At 45.2% G+C, this 26,609-nt stretch overlaps 1 protein-coding gene across 9 annotated transcripts in view; it reads left to right on the top strand.

The window, feature by feature from the left end:
* Nucleotides 1-799: 799 nt before the first annotated feature.
* The window catches only part of RALBP1 (ralA binding protein 1), a 31,157-nt gene continuing 5,347 nt past the window's right edge, over nt 800-26,609 (top strand). For 2 of the 9 annotated variants that reach the window (NM_001031575.2, XM_015282491.4), the window contains exons 1-4: nt 800-976; nt 16,792-17,085; nt 22,399-22,857; nt 24,966-25,315. In NM_001031575.2, the coding sequence (NP_001026746.2) occupies nt 16,842-17,085; nt 22,399-22,857; nt 24,966-25,315 (1,053 nt within the window). In that variant the 5' untranslated portion in view covers nt 800-976; nt 16,792-16,841. Of the gene's footprint in view, nt 1,023-1,193; nt 1,428-4,135; nt 4,269-16,091; nt 16,155-16,791; nt 17,086-21,692; nt 21,841-22,041; nt 22,137-22,398; nt 22,858-24,965; nt 25,316-26,609 lie in introns of those variants that run through there. The other 7 variants (XM_040686529.2, XM_046926231.1, XM_015282492.4 and 4 more) reach the window with 7 other exon arrangements.

The raw sequence follows: 26,609 nt of genomic DNA, 5'->3' as shown, positions 1-26,609 counted from the left end.
ATTACCACAGAAGGTTGCACAAAGAGCCCATTTGACAGGGACTAAGAAGCATTGAATCTCAAGTGAATAAATGAAGCAGGTGGCACGCTGCCACTGTATTAACGTGTCCAAAAGCTCAGGGATTATGTCCGAGCCTGTGAGAATGAATCGGGCTGCTTCTGACTGAAACAAATTCCCCTGTTGGTTAGGAATCCTGAAAAGGATTCAAGATACGCAGGTGCTTAACATAACAGAAAAGACGAGGGATACAAAATTCTTTTGACTGTCTCTGTAAACAGGATGCGTGTGGAGATGGAGATGTGTTTCTTGGCACAGGTCTCCTCACGCAGCATCCAGCGTTTCTCCATTTGCCGTGTTTCTTGCTGGTTGTGTCACAAATTTTAAGGACTGCAGCTCACAAAGGCTTCATTTCCTTGTAAACCTGCTCAAATGGGGTTGCTGCTCTCGCCTGCCCCGGGTGAACTTGACCCAGCTTTGTGAGTTTATCCCGGCCAGGAGGCCGCTGGAACAGGAATACCAGGGGCACTCTGCTTCTCACAGTATCAGCTGCCGCCCCCCGTACGGCTGTACGAGGCGAACAGACTAAAGCGGCACGGCTCCGCCCAGCAGCGCCACTGCCGCTCCCCCTTTCCCCGTCGCTGGGAGTTGTAGTCAGGCAGCGGGAAGCCGGCCCACTCCACTTCCGGTACGCTTCCGCTTCCCGCCTCGCTCTCGCGCCACTGCGCACGCGCAGAGTGCCTCCCTCCCTCACCCCACCCCTCGCCCCCGGGCGCCCTGCGCATGCGCGGCGGCAGGAGCCGCTGCCCCGAGCGGCGGTGCGAGCGAGGGCGGCAGCGCCTGCGCGGTGCGGAGTTCGCGCCTCTCCTCAGCCGTCCTTGCGGGCCGGGCGGCGGAGGCGGCGGGATGAGGCGCGAGGCGGAGCCGCGTGCGTGAGGCCTGAGGCGGAGCCGCTGCGCCAGCGAGCGGGACCCCGACGGTTAGTGCGGGCGGCTCCGGTCTCGGTCCCTTCGCCTGTGTGAAGGGTGAGGGAGCCGCTTCCGGGGCTGGCACGGGGGAGGGGGGCAGGGACAAGGGGCGGGGGAGGGGCTGACCCGGGGCCTAACCCCTCACGCAGCCCGGCGGCCGCCCGCCCGCCCGCCCGCCTCAGGCCCCTCCCGCTCACCTGGCCCGGCCGCGCCGCGCGCCCGTTGGCTGCCGCCGGGCTGAGGGCAGCGTGTGGGGCGGCCTGGGAGGGGGCGGTCGTCCGTCTGCCTTCGCCTGGAGGTCCCGTCCGAGCAGCCCTTAGCTCTGTCGGCGTTTTGCTGTGTGTTTGGCGAGTTCTCTGCTTTCAGTTTGTTGTGCGTTTGCCGAGCGCTCGGCACGCTGTTGGCTGCTTCGTGGTGTTATTTTGAAAATGCGTATCGGCAGGAGGAGAGCATCAGCGTGAGGTGCGTGAGTAATAGAGCAGATCTGACTGACGGTGCTTGTGTGTGTTAGAGCACAAGCACACCAATCAAACGGAAGCATCCCTTCAGGAGAATGCCGTGCATGTCCCCCACCCCCAGTTCATGCAGTATCACGGCCATCCTTAATGAAAAACAATAAAAAATAAGAAGGTAGGGCCATTTTGTTGGTTGCATAAAGCAGATTTGTGTAAACGTTTCAGTTCCAGCGCAGCAAGGCAGCAGCAATTGCATTCTTATACCCACTTCTCGTCTGGAAAGCGGGGTCCCTTCCAACCCAGACTGCTCTGTGTTGATGTGAGCTGTGAACCTCAGCTATAATGCACCCATTTGAGCATAACGTTGAGGCTCTGTTGGATATGACCCAGGATTGTAATGGATGTGAGTTTATTAGTAAGCTTCAACAGCAGCAGCAACAACAACAACAAAAATAGAGAGGAGTCCCTTTTATTTTATTTTTGATGCCATTTGAAATGTCGTGGGCAGATTCTTATGAAGCATGGTGTGCTGTTTGTTCAGCTCATATTAGTATAGTCCTGTACGGTCAGTGTGACACGTGCTCTATAGGGGCTTTTCTCTACAGAGAAGGAAAACAGAAAAGAATAGGCTGCTTATAAAGGATAAGCAGGGAACTTTGGGTTATCTGTTCTAGGGCTCTTATTTCTAACTTGGAGAAAATCAGTTGTTTTTTACTCTTCTCATGCATGCAATACAAGATAGAAAGAGCTGCCTCAAAGTTAGAAGACAGCACAGTTCTGGCATTGTTCTGTCTTAGTGAAGGTACGCTTTGGGAGTGGAGGTGTTGTTATCTTCCTTGGAATGTAATGATTTCACTGTAGAGCCCCACGTGTTACTGTAGCTATAAAGGTACTTCTTCTGTAGAGTGGCTTGTTGCCACTTCTCCATGTCTGTAATGCACTATATTGCCTTAGTATTGCAGTAGCTGCTTTCTTGCTTCCAAGCTGCAGGTGTAGTTGAAACTGATGTGCGTGTGTACGCTTTGGAGTTCTGATCTCACCTGTACCTTTTAGGCACGGCCCTAATATGTTCTGGCTGTGTTTTCTGACAGCAAGGCTTTGAATGCTTTTGGAGTACATGCTGCTATTTCTGATGAACTATGTCAGAGATATATGAAGAAATGCTGTTGTTTAGTAATAAATACCAACAAATGCAAATGTGGTTTCCTTCTACAAAGCTCGGTGTCAGGTAGCTGGCCTCAAAATGTCAAAATAAAGTATAGTATGACGCTTATCTTCATTAATTGTATGCCTGGTGTAACATACTAAGCCTTTCTCTGAACTAACACGTCTGATTATTTTGAATCAGTGAATGACTCACCACCCTTAAAAATAGTCACAGTTTGCCATATGCCGGCTTCAGGTTTTCACCTAAAAAATCTATCAGCTTGCTCTTCTGTTCACCAGTGCCTTGTAGACTGCACCTCACAAACTGCTGGCTTAAAAAACCCACCAGTAACAGGAAACCAGAACAACAGAGTGAGCGCACGGTCAGGCTGGCAGGAGCCTGCAGGCAGCCGTGCTCAGGTGGGATCCCAGGCATGGTGATGCTGAGGAGTGACTGTTGTCCAAATAGCAGGCGTGTCTTCTGCCTGCTGTGGCAGAGACGACAAAGGTGAGGATGCAGGTTGATTTGTAGCAAAAGGAAGGCTGTTTGCCCATCCCAACCTGTCATGAGATCATTAAGATTGGAAAAGACCTCTGAGATGATCTAGTCCAACCAGCAACCCATCCCCTCCGTGCCCACTAACCATGTCCCTCAGTGCCACATCCACACAGTTCTTGAACGCCTCCAGGGAAGGTGACTCCACCACCTCCCTGAGGAGCCTGTGCCAGTCCCCAAGGTACTTATAGGGCTTGAAAATCCTGCCAAGCCCACTACAACTGCTCACAGATGGAGATGTCAATAGGACCTGTCCCTCACCTTGTGGTCTTGACATGAGCAAATACAAAGTTGCGTGAAGCTGTGAGAGTGCTCTGCAGCAAAAGAACCTCTGGCAGCAGCACGGAGTCTCCCTTCTGCTTGTTTTTCCTTATCTAATCTATGAATTCCAAGCCTGTATGGGAGACTGAGATCTGCCAATTCAAAAACATGAGATCGCAATGTTCAGTGAATGGCTGAGCAGCTGCCTTACTGCCTGCCAGTAGTATTTCCTGTGGTAAGTAAATAAATGTATTTAAGCAGAGCATAGAGTTTGATATTTGTTTCCTTGCATAGTTCCCATGACGCAAAGCAAACAGAGCTATGGATCATTGACGCCTGTCCTGCTGAAGACCTTGCCTGAGTGCGTAGAGATGCACTGGTTTAGCTTTTAGGGGAGAAAGGGCTCATTTTTGTGCCCTGTAGCCTGAACACGTCATGTTTCTGTGTGTATGATGTCGTGCAAGTCAGTGCTCGAAACTTAGATCCTGTTCTGCAGCTCTGGGAGCATTCCTGGGCTTTTGTATGTGGTATGACTGAGTTTCCTGCTGGAAAAAAGGAGGAGCTCCTGGGTCTGGACGTGGGTCAGTGGGACAGCCAGGGCTTGAGTGGGATGGATGGGTTCAGAGCCACCAGAGATGATGTTGGAAGAGCAGCACTTCTCTTTAAAACCACGCCTAACTGCTTAAAATAAGAGTGACATCTGACAGTTAGAAACCGTAATTGTCAAATCTAATTACTGTAATATCTTTAAGTGGAATGGAACGTTGACCTCACCGTGGTAACTTGGCTTCCCAGCCTGTCCTTGTGTGTTCTATGTATGAATTCCTATCGCTGTTCCGAGTGCGGTGCTTTGTTGGATGTTGCAGTGACAGTGGATTGTCACAGGTATTTATTAGCACAGACTACGCTGAGTGCACAATGTTAATTCTGTAGTTCAACGTACCAGCATTGAAACTCACATTTCTCATATTAATAGTGGTCTTCTGCCCTATTTCTATGGAAGTCTAATTACAGGTTGCTTTTCCCTCTATCTAATACAGTGCTTTCACTTAATACTGCGCGTGAATGTAATATTGTCTGATATTACAGTGTAAATTGGGAGTTATTTTACAATAGTTGTACTTGTAATATTGTGAACCAACTGTTATCTAAAAACATAACGCCAACCTGCATAAAGCCTGACATATTCTTTTTAATTGAATGAGAAAAACGCGATCTTCTGTCACCCTCCTCTTTTAGCTCTCACTTACGGTTGCTTCAAAAGCGATGCTGTTCTTCTAAGGCAATCGAGAGCACTTTTCACATTCAGTGGAGGGTTGTTTTCTCCTTTTCATTGATCGAATGGACTGAAAGCATAAGACTGGGGAACAAACAGCTGATAAATAGAGTTACCCATAAACTTCCTGGATTATTCCAGCCTAGTGGTTTTACCTTCTCTTATTCTTCACACGTTTTAATCTTTCCAAGTCCTGTAAGTGCTCTCTTGTGTTAGGCACTTGTAAGCTAACCTTAAATGATCTTTCCCAGGTCACGCTTCTGAAGTTTTTAAGCTGAAACTTAGGATTGCAGTTCTCCAGAACCCATATAGCTGGTGCGATCAAGTGGCTTTTATCCATCTTGTTTTGGAAATGGTTTTAAAAGCTCTTGGAGAAAACGAAATGCAGCCCTCCGGGTGAAAGAGGAACTGAGGCAGTTCTTACTTTGCCTGGATGGTTCAGTGACTTAATGTGGCCGCTGTACCTACATGCAGATTGAAATCCTAAATCTGCAACGTGTAGAACATGCAACCATATGTCAGTGAAGTCTGTGCCTGGTGTGTATCATTAAAGCAGTCAGTTATGCAGACATTTTTCACAGGTACTTTACACGAGGCGGTTATTAGTGCTTAATAGCAAGGATTTCACCACTCTTAAAAATGCTTTATATTAACTGAGTCTCTGTGCTTTGTTTTTGCCATGGGGGAGTACGATGACGTTATTCTGGCCTTGTATACCAGGCTTCCATTAAATTACATGCAGTGATTTAATTTGAAGTAGCACGACTCTTGTGCAGACAACAGGCTCGGGAATGGCAGCCAGAGCCTGTGTGGTCCCGTGCTGTGTGATAACCAGCCTTTTAGTTGGAGGTGGAGACTCACTAGATAGGAGCCTGGGGCAGCGTGCCGTAGCTGCGAGGTGTCCAATAGCCCAGCAGAAGTGCATCTATACTCATGTACAGAGCATGGGCAACAAATGAGCTAGAATGGCTACAACAAATGGAGCTAGACGCCATTGCGTGGCAGGAGAACTATGACTTAATCACCATCACTGAAACATGGTGGGATCCCTCTTAGGACTGTAGTGCTGCAGTGGATGGCTGTAAGCTCTTCAGAAGGGGCAGTCAAGGAAGGAAGGAGGTGGGGTGGCTCACTGTGTTAAGAGTGTTTTGGTTTTGTAGAGCTCAGTGCTGGGAACGATTAGGTTTATTCCTTATGGGAGAGGATGAGGGGGAAGGCCAACAAGGCTGACATTCTGGTGGGGGTCTGTTACAGACTCCTCAACCAGGATGAAGAGGTACAATGAAGTGTTTTACAAGCAACTGGCAGAAGTCACACAGTTGCTAGCCCTTTTTCTCGTGGAGGACTTCAACTTACCTGACATTTGCTGGAAATACAATCCAGCAGAAAGGAGACAATCAAGGAAGTTTCTGGTGTGCGTGGAAGATAACTTCCTGACACAGCTGGTAGGAGAGCCTGCCAGGGGAAGCTCCCCACTAGACCTGCTGTTACCAAACAGAGACTGGTGGGACATGTGGTTGAGAGCTATCTTGGGCATAGCAGCCATGAAATGATGGAGTTCTCTGTTCTTGGTGAAGTCAGGAAGGGATCAGCAAAACTGCCACCTTGGCCTTCAGGAGGGCAGACTTGGGGCTGCTGGGAGCATTGGTTGGGAGAGCCCCTTGGGTGGCAGTTGGCCGTGGGGGGCAATTCCTGCCTTACAGCCTCCTTGCCCTGTATGTGCTTGTGGGTGTTTCAGTGCTCACGTGTGGCATTTTGCAACACCTCAGCCCTGGAGGTGGTGATGTTATTCATAATAATCTACTAAGCTTGTACATATTTACACTGACTTTTCCTTCGGGTGCTGAGTGAATCTAGGGCAGAGGTGGCAAACTCCCAGCTCCAGATACACTGACCAAAATAGCACCATTTATAAATCTGCATAAAGGCCATGTGCTTCCTGTGGTCTTGACGAAGAGTTGTCATTGACAACTTAGCGTGGATTTTCCTCACTGTGGACCTAAAAAAAATGCCTGGTGAGGGCAGGATGGGAGGGTTTTCCTTCTTTGGTTTCAAGGTTGGTAGCCACCAGTGTTAGCTTGATATTATACAAGACTCTTCTACAGCATCGTTGATTTTGGCTGAGACAGAATTAGTAAAGAATCATTAAAAAATGGTCAGAGAAACTGTTACATAGGCAGTTTCTCTAGATCAAAGTCTTCCTTTGCTTTTCCCTTCTACTGCCAGCGTGGAATGAGCTCCGTCTCAGCCACCATCCTTCTGTTTTGGTGTTTGCCATTGGTATGATTTGCCTGCGTTTTATTGCATTGTGCAGGGTTTTAAACTTGAAAGAAATCATCCATAGAAACTGATCGTCTGTGTCATGTGTCGCAGTGTAAAGACGTCCAAGTGAAGCTGTTTTTAGTTTCTCCTTATGTTATAGGGTTGTCAGTTCAAGCAACGGCTTGTAATTTATAGAACTTTTTGTCTGTTTAGTGCATGGTGGCAAAAAGGGAATGTAAAACTCAAGAATCTTAATTTTCATGGCTTTAACTGCAGAGGTTTGTGTGGTATTATTTTTACTTCCACCGAATGCTTATTTCTGAGAACTGTAGGCCTTAGAGTTGAATAGTCCATATAGAAACATAGAATCCTTAGAGTAGGAAGGGACCTCTGAAGGCCATCTAGTCTAACTCCCCTGCAATGAGCAGGGACACCACAGCTACATCATGTTGCCCAGGGCCTGATCCAGCCTCGCCTTGGAAGTCTCCAGGAGTGAGGCATCAACTACATCTGTGGGCAGTCTGTTGAACTCATGTACCACGTTTGTTGTTGTTTCCTTTACATATTAAGTGGATTTCTGTTGTTGACAACGTGTAACTAGACTTTACCACAGTGAGCGCGCTAGTATGCGTAGCACGATAGCTTTTGAAGGACAGAGCAGCAGATGCAGATCACGAGGTGTGAGTAGGGGAGCATAGCTGTTCTGGTTTCCCTGCAATTGGCCTGGATAAAGAGGATGGTGGTGATGGGGTGGCTGTGTGGTCTGCCTGTACATTAGGCTGAGTACATTCCCAGGGCTTCTGTGGAGATGCTATTGCATCCCTATTGCTGGCGAGTTACTGTTGTCACAGTTATGCCAGCATCTTATCGCAGATGGCTGGTGTGCAGGCATGTCCCAAACGTGTTACCAGGGTTAAAGCCAAAGCTTTAATACTTCCTGGTTAGAGTTGTCACGTGGAGTATTTTAGCATGTGCTAGCTAACGCACGCTTTAAAACAAAAACAAGGAAAAAAACCAGACTGTTGGCACTTAGAGTAGAGCCAGTTCAACCACTCGGTGGTTTTGCTTTTGTTTTTGTTTGTTAAACTGACACCATCAAGTGCATGGCTGTCCTGGAGCTGAGTTGGGGGAGCGGAGTGTGAATGAGTGGGTGCAGTAGCTGAAATCTCTGTAATAAAAGGAATTTGTCATCTTGGCCCAGCACCTAATGGAAGTGTAAAAATGAGTTTGAATTCTCTAGGTCGTACTGTATGACTGGCTGAGGTCCTTTGGTGGCCAGAGATTAGACAGCTCTTCGAAAGAGGTGAGGTGAAAAATGCGTAAAACTTGTATATAGTCCCAAGGGCAAACAGAACCTGAGGTAATCCCATATTTGTGGAAACTGTTTAAATTCCAGGCTGGTGACACACTGGAACAGGTTGCCCAAGGAGGCTGTGGATGCCCCATCCCTGGATGTATTCAAGGCCAGGCTGGATGTGGCTCTGGGCAGCCTGGTATGCTGGTTGGCAACCCTGCACATAGCAGGGGGGTTGAAACTACATGATCCTCGAGGTCCTTTTCAACCCAGGCCATTCTATGATTCTGTGAAAAAAAACCAACAACCCCAAACCCACAGCCTTTTACTGCATTTTTCTTTATCTGTTATGCGGTAAAAGTAAAACTTCCTGTTCTAAATCTCAAAAACACAAAGCAAATTCTTCAAGCTGTTTCTGAGAATTAAGCTGGCAGGGAAGAGAAATCCCATTTCTGTAATGAACAAATATTCCAGTAATCAGGCTAGCCTTGTTAATGCCATCTGTATTTTAGAGGGACAACCTAAGTCTTACAAAAGATGACCTCCCACGTTTCCTTGCATATGGGTGGACTGTGCTTCTCAGAAGCCGTAATTAGAATTGAATGTGGGAGAAATAGAAGGTGGCAAGGGAAAACCTGGGAAATGGTGAGCAGCCAGGAGCTGAGATTAGGTGAGGCACAGGGTGTGGAGAAGTGGAATGGTGAAACTGAACTTGCGTGGCTCTCGCTGCTGAACACGTGGGTGGTGAGAAGGAGGTTGTGAGAGAGATGAGGTGCAGCTCAGCCTGGGAAGCAGAGGCACAGAAGCGTGGAACGGGCAATTAGTATGCTGGGTTTGAGTAAGATAACGGGAGATGCTGGGATTGGGTTACTTTATGGCAACAACACCGTGGGAACTGGGAGCGGGATATGCAGAAGGATTGGAAAATCCCAAACACTGAACCAGCTGTCTTCCAAGAAGTTTGAAAAGTGAGGAATTATTTTCTGTGTGGGCAGCAGCAGTTGTGATGCAGGTATGCAACTAGTCAGGATACTCTGCAAAAGCATGGCCTGATTACAGCGCCTGTCTGCCTCGTGAGGCTGAGTCCAGACCTTCTGCTTGTAACTTCATGGAAACGTGCTGTGCAGAAAAATGAAGCAGCAGCACTTCCTCTTGTTAGCTGGCCAGTTATTTCCAAGGGTGCCTCTTACATGTGCTGTGATTATTATATAATGTTCCACTTTGAAGCCATTTTCATGACAGTAGATTCTGCTGGGGGAGGACATGGGGAAGGACCTGCCAAAAGGGTCCTGGGGATAGTGGTGGATGGGAAGGTGGACATAAACAAGCACTGTGCCCGCGTAGCACTGAAATCCAGCCATACCCTGGGCTGCATCCATGAAAGTGTGGCCAGCAGGTCTAGGGAGGTGGTCCTGCCCCTCCACTCGGTGCTGTTGAGGCATTACCTGGAGTACTTTGTCCAGATATGGAGTCTTCAGTACAGGAGAGATATGGACCTGTTGGAGGGCGTCCAGAGGAGGGCCACAAAAATGATGCAAGGAATGGAACACCTCTTCTACGAGAACAGACTGAGAGAGCTGAGGCTGTTCAGCCTGGAGAAGAGAAGGCGCTGGGGAGACCTGATAGTGGCCTTTCATTATCTGAAGGGAAGCTGTAAGAGGGAAGGGGACAGACTCCTTAGCAGTGTCTGTTGTGACAGGACAAGGAGAAATGGTTTCAAGCTGGAAGTGAGGAGGTTTAGGTTGGATGTAAGGAAGAAATTCTTTACAGTAAAGGTGATGAGGCACTGGAACAGGTTGCCCAGAGAGGTGGTGGATGCCCCAACCCTGGAGACACGCGAGGTCAGGTTGGATGGGGCTCTGAGAAACCTGATCTGCTGTAGGCATCCCTATTCATTGCAGAGGAGTTGGACTACGTGTCCTTTAAAGGTCTTTCCTCACTCAAATGATTCTATGTTTCTGTAAGGGACCCATGAAGAGTGGGAATGAGCAAGGGAGTTTCTTGTGGTTCATGTCATTTCTGTGAATGGCTTCAATTGTTGCACTCTATTTATGCCTCGGTTTCCCCCTGGCCTACCTGCTTTAGCTGACTGTGGAGCAGCCAGTTGGATGTACATGTCATGGTAGGCTGCAGCAGGGAAGGAGGGTGGTATGGCAGAACAGGCAGTGTGGCTTCTCAGGCACTGGCATGGCCTGTCCAGGGAGGTGGTGGAGTCGCCGTCCCTGACAGTGTTCAAGAGGCATCTGGATGAGGAGCTACGAGATGTGGGTTAGTAGCCTGTGCTAGCAACGGTAATGGGAGGACGGTTGAACTAGATGATCTTGTAGGTCCTTTCCCATCTTGAGATTCTATGATTCTATGATATTCCTCACTCCTGTCCAAGGCAGGAGGCAGAACCACGGAGTGGTCAGGGGCTTTTCCTATGCAGTTATGCCCTTTCTTTTTAGGGGCGCTCTCTGTAGGAAAGCACTTAATTCTCCCCAGAGGGTCTCAAGATTTGTTTTTCCCAAGATAGATATTGAAAATAGCCTGTAAATTACATTCTGATGAGGTCTACAGAATTAGTAGGCTAGAGGCTATCATACTGCTTTTCCTGGACTGAACTAAACTGAAGGATATATGTTACCACATATCTGGAGATTTCTTCATCACGGGATGAGAAACCGCATTTCAGATGTTTCTGAAATATATTGCTTTATTTATTTACTTTAGTATTATTTTAGGGCTGGCTCCCTAAGGAACGGAGTAAAGAAGGACTGGAATACTCTCGGTACAAGGAGTAGCACAGATACTGCTATATATTTGGAATGTGAGCAGGTCCTGGAGCAGTCCATTCGGATGTGGATGTGTTGTAGCTCTGTGGGACTGCTAATGTGTTTATGTGTCACCACCTTGAGCTGCTATGGACTCTCAGCAGAGTTTGAAATGCCTTGGATGGCACAGTGATCGCAGCAGAATTCATCCACCCACAGCTAAACGAGAAATGCATACATCTATTTATACCACTTTTAGAGCTGTTCCGATGCTGGCGTTGGCTTTGGAAAAAAATAGTTTGCTCTTGTGTAACTTGGATTATGTGATTACAGACTCTTAAATTAAGTTTTTTATCATTCTTGCGGTCCCACGTTTCCTGTGAAGTACTTGCAGGTTTAGGAGCTGAATGCTGTTCTACAAAAAAAAAAAAAGCCCAAGAAACTAAAGGTCCTTCTTGAAGCTTTAATTAATCCCAATCATGGAAAGTGAATGACTCACAAGGGAGTAGCTTCATGCTGTTTGTGTGGTTACTCCAACTTGTGAAATGTCAAACTTGCTTTACCTTCCTACATGAAGCACTTTCCCTCTCTCTTCTTGTGGCCACGTTGCCCTGTTCAGCAAAGAAAAGGGCACTGTTTGTTAAATCAAACAGATGACCCCTGATGTCAGTTTGCTATATGACAGCATGAGCTTACAGTAACTTACTTACAACTCTCATCTTGTCTCTAAGTCATCTTTGTTTCTGAAGCGCTTTGACCACAACTAGTAGTTTTTCTTCTTTCCTTTTCTGGCTCGCTGCTTTCCAAAATGGAACAATGCTTATTGCTGGGGTCATTTTGGCCCCAGTGCAACATACTGCACGTCTTTGGATAGCATCACCTTGTCACATATGGCTGAGTCTTCCGGGCTGAAGCCGGATAATCACGAGGCACTGCCGTGTTGTGGATCTTGCTTTTGTGTAGCTGTGACAGTGCATTTTGACAGCTGAGTGTTTCTTCACTCTTGACCTCCCTCCTCTGATAGCTGACTTCTTGGGGCTATCTTCAGTGTATTGCCCAGATCTCTCATTATAGCTGTGCGTGGTGACGTGGGATGACCTGGGGGACACCCGCCATGCTTCACACGTGGTCTTACATAATTCTTATTGCAGCAGAATTCCCAGTGGCCTTTATTCTGCTCAGTAATTTTACAAAACAGCATCTGTGCATGCAATCACCTGCTTTAATTTACTCCAGCTACTGTAATTGGTTGCAGGGCACAAAGTCTCAATGTCGACTTGGTGCGAAATTGAAATAATGGCGCCCTTTATACTGTATGAAAGAGCTGTGAGTTTCGTCTTCCAACTGTGCCTCTCTTTAATGTGTTAATGCCATTTTTTAATGACACCGTGTAACAAGTGAGATTGTATTAAAGTTGCCCTGTTACGTCTCTATTTGTCTTTTTCTATGGATTTCCCAAACTTCACCTGTTTCACATCATGTTTTCCTTCCTAGGTACGTAGCTCAGGCTGATTATTATCGTTTTTTAAGAAGAGAATTGAACTATTTTCAGGAATGAGGCTGACTTAGCTCTGTAGGCATCTCTCTTTTTCTCCCTAACCCACATTGCTGTCTTTGTGGTCTGCAAAGATGGTGGAGTCCTTGCCTTAAGGATATACCTTTTGCTTCCCATGTTTAAAACCCTTTTTGAATTTGGATTTGATACTTCTGGGGGAACAGAGGAAGGGTCACAATTCTGCACGTGTTCAGTAACAGCTTTTTGTTTTCACGTGCAGTGATGAATATTCAAATCTGTGCTGAGCAGGAAGGTGCTTCCTGAAACTGCATTTTGGGAGTATTGAGAAGAATAGCCGGGTCTGAGCTGGCACTTGCACTGGGAGAAGTTTTCTGCTGTTGTCATACAACAATTTTCTTGGCTTCCTCTGGAGGAAGAATCAAATATTGAGCAAGCAGGAAGTGGTGGGAGTCTGCTGTGGGTAGGGAGGTAGGGAAAATGATAATTTCTTGCATTACCTGGGAGAGAGACTGAAGGCTGGTGGGAGGAATGAGGATGAGGTGAGAAGAGAAGGTCAGTAGTTAGGAGAAAACAAATGACTGCAGCAGAGAAGATTATCTAGGAGGAAATGGGAACCAGTAGCTAATGAGAAGAGGGGGAAGAAGAGGAAGAACTGTATCTGCAAGCAAGCAGCCTGAACCGACCGAGTGAAGATCAAGGGAGAGGAGTGGGTGAGACTGCAAGAAGTGTAGGTCACAGAGGCCAAGGCATGCTGTGCTGTGACGTGCCGAGGATGAAAAAGAAATCAGACTGGAACTGTGGGAGTACTGGCAGTGAGTGGTAAAGAAATCGAAGCTTGTAGTTATGAGGAAAATAGTAAGAATGAGGTGAAACTTGGGTCATGAAGCTGTGCCCGCAGCGTCACAAACACGAACTGTGCAAAGAGGGGAGGTTGCCTTTCTGACACTGCGGTTCTGCTGCTCCTCTGCTTTCTGTCTACAGCGCTTGTTTTGAGCTCTTCCACCAGCCAGCTCAGCAGAAGGAACCTGCTGTAGCAGGTAGCGAGCTGAGCCGTGTTACAAAGGGGTCTTGTGACACTGACCTACTGCAATTGGGATGGGGGAAGGAGAAGGGGTGTTAACGTGTCAGCAGTGGGCTGTTAAAACAGTGTTAAACCTTGCGACTGGCTGGGAACTGTCTCAGTGAAAAGAAGCAACTGGAAGCAAAGAGCAACAGGGCCAGACTGGAGTAGTCACGGACTGGGAAGAAAGGGTCAAGTGTGAGAGAGGGCTTGGCAGGAGAATCAGCCCGTTAGGAGCGTTCCTTCTCAAAGCGCAGAGAGGACCCCGTGGTTTTTCAGTCACGCCATGTCTTGCTGTCAGCAAATATTTGTGAAAGCCAGAGGAGAGGCACAGATTTGTGTGGGAATAGTACATGAACATCCATTAGTAAGAGTGGAAGAGATGTTTGTGGTAGGCCTAAGGCTCTGCTTCTGATAAACCGTGGTATAATTTGAGCGCGATGGAGTTTGTCCTTTATTTCAAGGCCTGGGAAGTTATGGTGTAGGACAGTAATGCTTTCATAAGGCTGTAAAACAAACAAAACATGCAAAACAAACACAGGTGCATTGTAATTTTGCATTTACAGATCTACGTTGTTATTTTTTCTTAGCGTCTCTATGTTAGCTGAAATAAAGAATGAATCATATAAAAGATCTCATGACTGCTTTGTTTCTCATCTTAATCCCCTGCCTTACTGTGCCCTCTCTGAGTTCTTATCTGAGGAGCTGTCCATTTCCATAAGCGCTCTGTGAGTGATCTCCTGCAGTTACTTTTCTTCATATGTAATTAATTTTTCACTCCGGTCTGCGTACAGACAAATGAAGGAAGAGAGTTCAGAAACAATTCAAAAGCAACAACAAAAGCTGCTTAGCTGGATGCATCTAGATTATTAGCCTGGCAAAATACCATTCCGTATTATGTTTGTCCTTATTCTGCTAATCTGTAAATAAGCCCCCAGGAGCTGAGTAACTGAGGAAAACACAACTGCAGAGTGCTGTGTAACGGATGGGCTCATTCTGCCATGTTTGCCAGGTTGCTGTGTGTGCCTTTACAGTGACATCGTCCTCACCCTCAGTCACAGAATCGTGCGAGTTGGAAGGGACCTTTGCAGATCGTCTCATCCAGTTCCCCTGCGCTGAACAGGGACTCTTTGTACCTACCACTCTTGCCCACGTTAAGCACTGACCCGTTTGTAGGCGTAGTCCGCCCTATTTGCTACAAAATTGATGTTTCTGGTTTATGTCCCTGAGCTGCTGTTGAAGTGCTGTCCACTATTAACAGCTTCTGGTAGATTTCGGCAGCTCCTTTCACCTCTGGTTTGGGGCTTGTAGGGTTTTTTGGGGGGTTAAAAGCAGCTGATGTAAACAAATTTCACAGATCTAATACCCAGATGAGATGCAACAATATTGCCAGTCTGAGTGGCTAGCAGTACTGAATGTGCTTCTGTAGTTGAAGGTCTTTTGGTATCTCTAAGTCTGAAGCTGTAGAGGCCGAGATATTTCTCCTAAAATGTATTCTTACATGCTGTTCATTAAACACAGTATCAAATTAGTACAGCAGTGCAATATTCAGTGTCCATGAAAAATATGAAAATACCCAAGAAGCATGACAAAAAAGAAAGCTCTCTCTTGTGTTAATGTTGTTCTCTTTAAAAGAGGCTTTCTGCTACAAATTAGTCCAGTGCGTGTGATGGTGATGTGCCAGGAGTTCTTGCTTAGCCAGTAGATATCCTGTTTCCCTAAATATGGGTGTTATAAAATACTGGGTATCTGTAATTGTTTGTCTTCCTTAGCAAAGCGTTGACTGATGTTTGTTCAGCATGTCTACATTAAGCAGCAGGAGTACAAGAGATGACTGCAGAGTCTAATGGCTAGTGCAGAAGCCTGAGCCATTGTGTCTGGATATGCTGTTTCAATAACATAATTCTCGTGGAGATAGGTCTGATGTGGCGTTTGTGTGGAATGTTAACATGCTTTAATTGTTTTTTTGAGGTAATGGCTACACAGTCACCTTGATCCCTTTGTCTGCAGAGCACCTTCCTCTGAATCTCAGCCTTCCTTGTGGTTGCCATGACGCTTTGGCAGCACAGACAACCAGGTTATGGAGCTGGCAGCTTTAAAAATGAACGTTCTCCCTTCTATTTGTCTTAGGGTAGATTTGGCAGGCTTTTAAGCTGCAGCAAGGCAGCACAGATTTAAGTTGGATTAAAGTTCAAGTTAGCACGTCACTGTGCCTTGACCTGTCATCCATCCAAGTGTATCCGCAGGTGTAGGAAATGGCTGTTTTCCATCCCTGGGGTTTGCTCTATTTTTCATAGAACCATAAAACACTCTGTGGCACCCACAAGGATCATGGAGTGCAGCTCCTCATTCCAAATGCAACTGTATGGATGTTCAGACACAAAGGGCCAAATTCAGAAAGCTGACGTTCCATATGGCATAACTTGTCCTGTGGAATTCCTGAAATTCATCTACAGTAGGAATTGCTCTTTGCTTATGAGTTCCATTACAGGGAATTTACATATTGGCTTCTTTCAGCAATCTTCGTCTTGGTTCTAATTTTGCCAGAACTCCCTATGAAACAGCACAGAAGGTTCTGCGTGCAGAGGATCTGCTGTAGCCTCTTCAAAGGTGAAGTTCTGATTGCTGCATACCAGGAAGAAAACCAATTATACTTGCTCTATCTTCTTTACTTTACATTAACATAATTAGAAGATGGGTCTGATTTCAGGACTGTTTTTCTTTTTCCCTCTTACTGCAGCAGGTTGGGCAAGTTCTTATTTGCGTCTATAAAGTATGCTTGAGAAAGATGAAAGTGGTCTTGGTGCAAACGCAGTCCTCACAGACACTCTGAGCTTCCAAACAGTCCTATTTTATTTCAGAGATGTAAAGTTAGCTGTTTCACAATAAGCAGTGCTATGCATAACATGCAAACTGCCTCTGAATTTTGTAAGAGTTACTTTAAGCGTAAAACATACATTCTGATACTTAATATGTAACATTTGGTGTGGTGTAAAGCAGAGGTGGCTGAAATAACAGCTTTCCTACTGCGTTAGTATGGCTTGGGAGCCAATGGCCAGATCCTACAAGCACTAAGCTTAGAGCCTGCTCTGTTTTATTATTGCCTAATGACATCAGGTGGAGAGTTCCTTGCAAAAGGCATTGAAGTTTGTTACACTTTTGAGATAGAGCTCTTAACAGAGTGCTTTGAAAATGACTGTTAACGTTTTTTCATGGCTTTTTTTGTTTGTTTGTTTTCCTGCTGCAGGTGTGATGGACAGGTAGCAGAAGATTTCACTTTGATATCAGGGAATCAGAATGACCGAGTGCTTCCTGCCTCCCACCAGCAGCCCCAGTGAACACCGTCGGGTAGAACACAGTGGGGGTCTTGCTCGTACTCCCAGCTCTGAAGAGATCAGCCCTACAAAATTCCCTGGGTTGTACCGTACCGGTGAGCCTTCGCCACCTCATGACAGCTTGCATGAGCCTCCAGATATAGTATCTGATGATGAAAAGGAGCATGGGAAGAAGAAAGGAAAATTTAAAAAGAAAGAAAAAAGAAGTGAGTAGGCGACTTCTTATTTCGTGCTTATAAGTCCTCTTTCTGTCTTTCTTTCTCAGAATTGCCCGGTATTCCCAGCGTTGGTTTTTCTGTTATTGTTGTTGTGATTTCTTTCTCTTTAAACCTGTTTAGGTGTGAAGGGAGTGAACTTATACAGCACACACTTTGTGCAATTGCTGTTTCTGTTCATGAAAAGGACTTTGTTGTTGTTGTACGGGCACCAAGCACATGCCCAGAATTGCTGATGAACGTATTTATGTAAAGCCTTTAGCAAAATGCTGGCAATTGCCTGGCATGATAGTCTTATATCGTTATCAGTTCAGATCCTGAGTGGAGATTTCCAAGTGTATTTCCAAATAGATGCTATTTGAAATGTTAGCTGAAACACTAGCTGAAGTAGAACTCTAAGTTTGACCTGAATTTTACACTTTTAAATTCATAAGAGTTGGTTTACACAACATTTAACTCTTCTTTTTCGTGTTTTGTGTATTCAGTGTTTGTTATTACTTATTTCAAGCTTTCACATGCACGCTGTACCACTCATTGAGGACTGATAAGCGACATCCTTTTTTCATTAGCGTCTTAGCTTAGTCTAATCATGCACTTTTCTCCAATCCAATTCCAACCCTCTAAAACCTAAATATCACAGCTCACCCAATTGGGTTGTTTTGGTGTTTTTTTTGACAGAGCTTCACAATATTTTTCCATGTTTTACATTGCCTATGTACACAGCCCGAATGCTGGATGTTGTGGATGCCCTTGTGCCTCACTGATTCCTAAAAGTGAAACTTGGAATACCAGAGCCAATGAGACAGCATACAACATTATGGCTTTTTGGAAACAGTATGATGACCATTTGTAATAAGCATGCAATCAAATAATTACTTGTTAAGAATTTGCAGCCTCTGCATTACTTTTAATCAGACCAATTTCCTGGATGGCAGGAATTGTTGCTTCTCCCACAGTTTAGAAGGCCTGTGCCTTCTAAAGGGTACCGTGTTATCCTCTAGTTAAAACAAACAACCAAAGTTCCTACATGTTTTAAGAAAGCTGATACCTTTATTTTTTCTCTATAAATAACGTTAGCCTAATACTAACACTGAATTGCTGATTCTCTGGGCAGCCTGGCTGGAGACCCTGCCCGTGGCAGGGGGTTGAAACTAGATGATCATTGAGGTCCTTTTTAACCCAGGCCATTCCATGATTTTATGGTAAATTCTGTTTTAGGTGGGTCTAAAATAAAGCCAGTGTCTGTTGGCCTTTTTTCCTCTTTGCAAATCAACTTTTGTAATGCTGCTCTCGTGCCTCTGAATTCAGAATTGTAAGAGATGAGCTTTATATACAGTGTGGCTTTCTTTGTGGTGTAATCTGCGTGTCTCATGGCGGTAGTCAGACTGAAAGCTGAAGAGGGAAAATGCTACTTCAGCAAGTACATGCAGATCTGCACATTGCTAGCAATGTAACTGCTCTCTTCCACTAGAGATTATAACACATTGTGCAGCTGATGCAAAGAGGTTTTTGTTAGAGAAGTTTAAAGATGAAGTATGAAAACGACAAGAATGCAAAATGCAGGAAGAGTCACATCTTCTCTTGCAGCTGTAACGTAAGAAGCATTCAGCGCATCCTAACCCTATTGTATGCATGTCGTATAACTACCAGTCAGATATAGGACTAAGTTGAATACAAAGCTTCTGGTATCTCTCATACAATCCAAACGTGGTAATTACTGCAAATATACCCAGATCATTCCACTTATGTAATCGAACAGGGGTATCTGGTGGCTTTTCTGGCCCCTGCTTTAATTGTTTGGACAACACACAAGCTGCTATGATTACGTAATTTGGCATGTAAACAAATACAATTGATCACTTTAATGAGAAACATTTAACGCCTTCACCTTTCTTCAGCACTGATGATGGGCTTTGTGGGACCCCCAGAGCCCTGAGCTGGAGGACTATGACTGCAGTAACAATAAACTCCCAGCCAACTCTCAAGTTGGGCTTGGAGGGTTGCAGTAAATGAGGTTACATCGGGCTGGCAGGCAGTCACTGGTGGGATTCTGCGGGGCTCTGTTTTAGAGCCAGTTCTCTTTAACATTTTCATCAATTATTTAGATGCAGGACTTCAAGGTATATTAGGTAAGTTTGTGGACAACAATAAATTGGGAGGAGCTGTTGAATCCTTTTGGGGCAGAGAGGCCTTGCAGGGAGGTCTTGACAGATGGGGGAGGAGTGGGCAATCACCAACCACGCAAGTGCCAAATGCTGCATCTGGGATGAGGCAACCCTGGATAGATGTACAGCCTGGGGACAAGAGGCAGGAGGGCAGCCCCACAGAAAGGGATCTGGGGGTTATGGCTGACAGCAACTTGGACTTAAGCCAGCAGTGTGCCCTGGCAGCCAGAAGGGCCACCCACAGCCTGGGCTGCACCAGGCCCAGCACTGCCACCAGGCAAGAGGAGGGGTTGTCTGCTCTGTTCTGTGTTGTGCGGCCTCACCTCCACCACTGGGTGCGGGTTTGGCCCCACTATATAAAAAGGGCATCAAACTATTCAAGAGCATCCAGAGGAGGGCTATAATAATAGTGAAAAGACTAGAGTACACCACAGAAGTGCAACAGTTTAGGACCCTGGGCATGCTCAGCACAGAGCAGAGGAGCTGAGGGGAGGCCTGATGGCGGCTGCAGCTCCTCACAGGGAGCGGAGGGGCAGCGCTGAGCTCTGCTCTGTGTGACAGCGACAGGGCCCGAGGGAACGGCATGGAGCTGTGTCAGGGGAGGGGCAGCTGGGGGTCAGGGACAGGTGCTGCACCAGAGAGTGGTGGGCATGGAATGGGCTGCCCAGGACTGTGGGCACGGTCCCGAGTGCTGGAGTTTAAGGAGTGTCTGGGGAGCAATTCTGGGTGGTCCAGGAGGAGGTTGTGCTCAACCCTTGTGTGTTCCTTCCAGGTCGGGATATTCTGTGATGTAATGTAACTTTCCACATTTAAAAGTACCTGATTTATCAAGTGCTTTCAATTATTTTTCTTCTGTATGAATTTGGGTTGCTTGTATTTCAATATATAGTGTCTCTGGTGAAAGAGATACTGTAATATTATTACCAGAAGTACGGTTACTTCTAAATAAAATTAGCCTGCTCTGGAAGACATAGAAACTCCCATGTGGTCTGAGTGAGAGATTCTCTGTGAATCTCTAATTAGTATACGTTTATAAACTTATGTTGCTGAGACAAAGTAGGGTGGTTTTGTGTGTGACTTGCTGCTTCATGTCTTCTCACGAAGTCAAGAAATACCAGTTTCAGTAACGTGCTGTTGCTGGTGTTACCGAAGGCCTTGAAGAGCATTAAGAATTTGTTTTGCAACATCAAGTGTTGAAATGTGACGTAGGTGCTTTGCTTATTGCTGGAATCGGCCTCCAGGTACAGGCTCCTTGTATTGACTGGCTCTGTGTGTGGTGACACTGGGCATGGTACGTGTGCTGGGAGGAACCCTGCTCTGTTAGGTGGGGAACTGTTACAGCTTCCCAGTTGGAAGTGTTGAGGACAGATTGTTCTGGGCTCCATTTGGTGAAGGTTTAGCTTTCTGCTTACAACTGACATGTGGGAACGACCATCTCAAATCTGTGCCAGCCCCATCATTCTGATAGAAAGTGATGGTGAGATATACTGCTTTGTCCTGCAGCTGATACATCAGTGCTGTCCTTATCCCAGAACTGAATCCTTAGCTTATGCGTTGCAGATTTCCCCACCCATTTTCATTTCTAGTTTATGAGAGGAGTGAACAATGATATAGCCAGTAAACGGGGAGGACCAGACCTGGTTGCTGGTTGTTCTCCAGTAGGTCTTTCTCCATTCTTCCATGGAATATGTGTTTGGTAGTCCTAGGGAAGAGTCCACGATGGGAAAGCTGGTCAAGTGATAGTAGTTATTTGATTATAGTCCCACGTTTTAATACATTTCATATTTTTAACTATTAAGTACTACTTACAGAGCAGACAAGAAGGCTTCAAAATACAGACAGTTCTTTGGATGCGCTGAAGTTCTGCTGAGAAACAGCTTTTAGAACAGGAGAATAAAGACAGTTCTGAATATCTTCAGGTTCTTTTGCACAAAAAGTGTCTCACCTGCAGACATACAACCTCTCACCTTTCCATTAGGCTTTCTCCTATCACTTAAGGGAGTAGTTTTCCACCATCTAGGTCTGTTCACTCAGGAACAGCTCTTGGCTTCAATCAGACAGAGGCATTGTCTACAGGTGGTGGAAGAGTGTCAAGGCATCTATTTAACAGGGGTATCACACTGAAGCAAGAGCTTGTTTTCCACTGTGCTGGGGGGCCTAGGTGGTACAGTTGACAGATGAAATGCCTTCTTTGTTGAACAAGTTTCAGGCTTGCTTTCTTTGGGGCACGGTGCGTGTAAAATCGCGATTAATTGACTTGGAAGTTGCATTGGTTTCTATGTTGTTGGTTTTGGTTGTGGGTTTTTTGTTTAGTTAGTGGAGCTTTTTGTTGTTTGGTTGCTCTTTTGTAATCCACCTTGTTGTTGCCTGAAGGATAGGCAGGGCCAGTTGCGGAGGCGTAGCTCATGAAAGCGCCAGCGCAGATGTTTTAAAGGACAGTTGGTGTTTTGGTGCTGAAACGGCACGCTGTGCCATGGACTCTGTTGAAGATCTCACATATGGTTTTTAAGACAAAAATGCGATTCCACTGACAGGTATAGTGGTAGTGTTACTGCAGTTGTTTTATTCTTCCAGTGGAAAAGTAAGTTTGCTTGCACTGTTTTTTTGACATTTTGTTTGAGACTGTAACTTTACTAATCTCATACTCATCTTAAAATTCGTAACGTTTTGGAATGGGGTCAGAGAGTCTAGTGACTGAAATTTTGCTCTTCATTAGACGGTTTTTAAGGCTTATATGTGTGTAGTAGATGATCCTTAATGACTCTTACACTGTTGATTGCAGGAACGTAGAGAAGTTGCGAGACGGTTCTTTTTATTTTGCATTTCCTTGACTATTAAATGGGAAACTAGCACATAAGATGGACATTGCAATTATGAGTAAGTATATAAAGTATTAATTGTTTAGATCATGCAGGAGCAGTGTGGCTTTGAAGTGACTGTTACAACCTCGATTTAGTCTTTGTCCACTTCATTGTGTAACAACTATAAAAAGCCTTCAGAAGAGTGAGGCAGGCACTATGTTTTTACCCATGTAACTTTCCTCTCCTCCTTAGATATTACTTTTTCTCTCCTAGTTGATTATCTACAAAGCAAACCAACTTACAGTTGTCCTCTTGCCTTTCCCTCCTTTGCCTCCTAGCGGAAGGTTATGCTGCCTTCCAAGAGGACAGTTCCGGCGATGAAGCTGAAAGTCCTTCCAAGTTGAAGCGGTCCAAGGGAATACATGTCTTCAAGAAACCCAGCTTTTCCAAAAAAAAGGAAAAGGATTTTAAAATAAAAGAGAAACCCAAAGATGAAAAACACAAGGAAGATAAGCATAAGGAAGACAAACACAAAGAGAAGAAGTCAAAAGACTTAACTGCGGCAGATGTTGTAAAACAGTGGAAAGAGAAGAAGAAAAAGAAAAAGCCAATTCAAGAGCCAGAGATACCTCAAGTGGATGTTCCAAGTCACAGACCTGTGTTTGGCATTCCGTTGTCTGACGCAGTAGATAGGACCATGATGTATGATGGCATCCGCCTGCCTGCAGTTTTCCGTGAATGTATAGATTACGTAGAGAAGTATGGCATGAAGTGTGAAGGCATCTACAGAGTTTCAGGTATTCTGAGTGTACTGATGTACAGCTTCTTTATTTTGCATTTGCCATGTTGTTTCACCGCTTCAAACACCTAGAGATGCTCTTTAGAGCTTCTTTGGTTTTAATTATTGGAAAGATAATCAGGTGGCTAAAGCTAAGCAAACCCTGAAATACCAGAAGAGTTGCTCATGTCATGGTACTGCTTAAAGGCAGTAAAAATATATTGAATTTGATCTGTTGTGGTAGGGTGATGGTAAGGATGAATAAAATACGCTGCATTGGCAAGTCTGTATTTTTTTATTTTTGTTACTTCTGCATGAGAAATGTTATGCTAGCTGATGGGAAAAGCAAAGATGAGAAATAACAATTTTGCGACTTAAGCTTCCCACTGTTGCTTTTTCCTGTGTATATTTTTCTTCTTAAAAGCTTCTTTTGTTTGGGCAAAGTCACTAATGAGCAGAAAATGCAAGTTTCACATTTAAGCTTAGCCACAGCAGGGTAATTAACCACAGTAGTTGTGTAACACCTGCTTACATAAAGCAGCGTGGTTTGTAGTCGTGTTAAACAAAACAATCCCTTTGTGAACTCTGCGCAGTGAAACCCAAGCAAGTACTTTGGTGTGCATGTTTAAGGGAGCAAAAACAAATGAGAAAAGGAACTTTTCTTGTTTTAAGGAACTTGGAACAAGCTATTACCAGTGCTGCAAAGCAGTAATTGAACAATTGCTAAGGGCTTCATTAAGCTGCCCTTATGCTGATGGTCTGCATGGTACTTGGTAGGGATGCTCAGCAGTTTCTTAGTCTCACCTGTGGGACCATTCTGGCAGTACATTTTTTTCAGCTCGTGCTGCCTTGGGAATGTTCATGGAAGGTTTGTTTTCCGTAGGGTGTTTTTGATTATACTGTCCAGGTGTTCTCCAGTGCAATAGCACCCTCTGGTGTGTGCAAGAGTACTTAAATTGAGAGCTCTGAAAGACAATAGCCTAGCAGTGTACCAGCACTTGTGATGAGTAACTTACCGGGACATAAAATAGAGCACATTTTTAGCTGGCTGGGTGCACCCAGCTTTGTTTATTGTACCAGAGCCAAGCTGTGGCAGTGCAGTAAGTCAGTGAAAATCAAATGAGTATTTGAGCTTTAAGAAAGAAACGTTTCTGACTTAGGAAGATCTGAGTGTCACTGAGTTGTAAAAATACTGCGCAAAAACTACTGGCAAGGCCGAATAATAACATGAACACCTGTTTATTCATACGTTGCCTCAAACAAAAATGCTGTGTGAGATTCCTCCAGCTGGAGACCTAGAAACTAAACTGTGTGGGGTTGGTTTCACAGAGGAAGGCTCATGTATAGAATTTCTTGCTCAGTATTAGAGTTGATAAGGACATATTTGCTGTTTGGTTGAGGGCTGTTATTGAATGACTTGAGAGAAGTTAAATGGAGAGAAACAACAAGGGGAATCAACTTTTTACAGGGGTAGACAGTGATAGGACAAGGAGCAATGGTTTTAAGCTCAAGGAGGGAAGGTTTAGATCGGATGTCAGGGGGAAGCTCTTTACGAAGAGAGTGGTAAGGTGCTGGAACAGCTGGAACAGGCTGCCCAGATAGGCTTTGAATGCTCTGTCCCTGGAGGTGTTCAAGACCAGGTTGGATGGGACCCTGGGCAATTTGGTCTAGTACCAGATTTGGTGGTTGGCGGCCCTGCCTGTGGCAGGGGGGTTGGAACTTGGTGATCCTTGAGGTCTCTTCTAACCAAAGCCATCTATGATTCTCTGAAACAATTGGTCTTCCACTGCTCTCTCATTCCTCACCTATTTCATGTTCCTCAATGTAATGGAACAGCTGAGCCCAGCTGATTTGGAACATCAGCAGTGCTGGGTTTGGGCCTCATAGCAGAGGTCAGTGCTCTTAGATACAGTGACCAAGTTAATCCTGAGTTGCATTTTTAACTTTGTCACGTGTGAATAATCTTTAAAACTTAAAAATTGAAGATTAATTTCAATTCTTTCTTCAATTAGTTTAATTTGTAAGGAGAAGAGCTTCTCAATAATAATAATAATAATAATAAAAGAGTATTACAACTATTATGCACGTAGAGTTGAAGATTTGTCTTAATTATTTAAATATTTTCAGGAATAAAGTCAAAAGTTGATGAGCTCAAGGCAGCCTATGATCGAGAAGAATCTCCCAACCTGGAAGAATACGAGCCCAACACAGTAGCCAGCTTGCTGAAACAGTACCTACGAGAACTGCCTGAAAACTTGCTTACCAAAGAGCTAATGCCCCGCTTTGAAGATGCTTGTGGAAAGAGCACCGAAGCCGAGAAAGTCCAGGAGTGCCAGAGGCTGCTGAAAGAGCTGCCGGAGTGTAACCATCTCGTCATTTCTTGGCTCATTGTGCATATGGACCACGTTATCGCAAAAGAACTGGAAACAAAAATGAACATCCAGAATATTTCTATAGTGCTGAGCCCTACTGTCCAGGTACGTGCCCCACACAAGTGCTAGAGCAGAGTGTCAGCACGAGGAAGGCTTCTTTATAGGAATTCTCTTGCGGGTGTGAGTCAGGCACTGCTTGATACAGTTAAGCTGAATTAAAGCTCTTCTTTGTACTTTGGGAACATAAAATGCACCGAAAGTAGGGTGGGGAAGGCTGTCTGAAGATGAGCTTGCATAGCATGGGTCTGGTATCTGCTATTATGAAAACAGTGCAAAGACTGCTGACAGGGCTTTTTTATTCTGTGAGCACAAGTAATTCAACATTGAATTAGTCTGGTAATTCAAGCAGATGTAGAATTTCTGTGTTTCTGACACAGTGGTGACTTAGTGAAGGCTGTTTTGTTGCTTGGTTTTACTATCAAGCCACCGAACCCTGTGCTGCAAATAGATCTTCCTGGTGCAGTGATGACTTGGGTATAACGGCTGTGGTGTCTGCAGTCAGATTGCTGACTAGGAAGATTTTGGTGGTTTCTGGACTGGTTAATTCTTTAATAAACAACTTTCTATTAAACGCAGCTCAGAATCAGTCCTGTCCATACTGGAAACGTGGCGGTGGGTGTGGGTGGTTTAGAAGAAAGCCCACCTGTCGGAAAAGCACTGCTTTATTTAGAGTCCAGATGGAGGCCCCGTGCGACAAGGGCTGTTCTCTGCTCTTCTGCTGTGCCAGTTGTTTTCTAACAAAAGCAACAATTAATGTAAAATGACGCAGGCCCAATCATGCTACATTGTTGAGTAGATTTTAGCAATTAAAATACAGGCAGAGACAGAATTCTAATCCTTCTTTCAGGATGCATTTATAAATTTTAATGGAAGATACAGCATCAGAATAAATATTTGCTTCTGCCTCATTTTAAAGCAAGGAATCCGGTAGCAGCTCCTTTCAAACAATTTTTTTTTTAACTGTTTTAAATCTGAGAGAGAAGTTGGTGAAAGTACTGAAGTTTTGGGAGGAGAGAGAAGGCAGCCATCCATAGCACAGTATGTTTGCTGTTCCTGCTTACCTGCTGCTATCACTTCTACCTTTGCGTGAGCAAAAAGAAAGAGGTGGTCAGAGGGCTGGGGCATCTCCCCTCCGAGGACAGGCTGAGAGAGCTGGGCTCTTCAGCTAGGAGAAGAGAAGGCTCTGGGGGGGACCTTATAGCGGCCTTCCAGTACCTGAAGAGGGCCTACAGGAAAGTTGGGGAGGGACTTTTTATAAGGACATGTGGCGACAGGATGAGGTGAAATGTCTTTAAACTGGAAGAGGGTACATTTAGACTAGATATTAAGAAGAAATTCT

Source organism: Gallus gallus, chromosome 2 (assembly GCF_016699485.2).
Source record: "Gallus gallus isolate bGalGal1 chromosome 2, bGalGal1.mat.broiler.GRCg7b, whole genome shotgun sequence".
NCBI lineage: Eukaryota > Metazoa > Chordata > Aves > Galliformes > Phasianidae > Gallus > Gallus gallus.
This window is presented reverse-complemented; position numbering and strand designations above follow the sequence as displayed.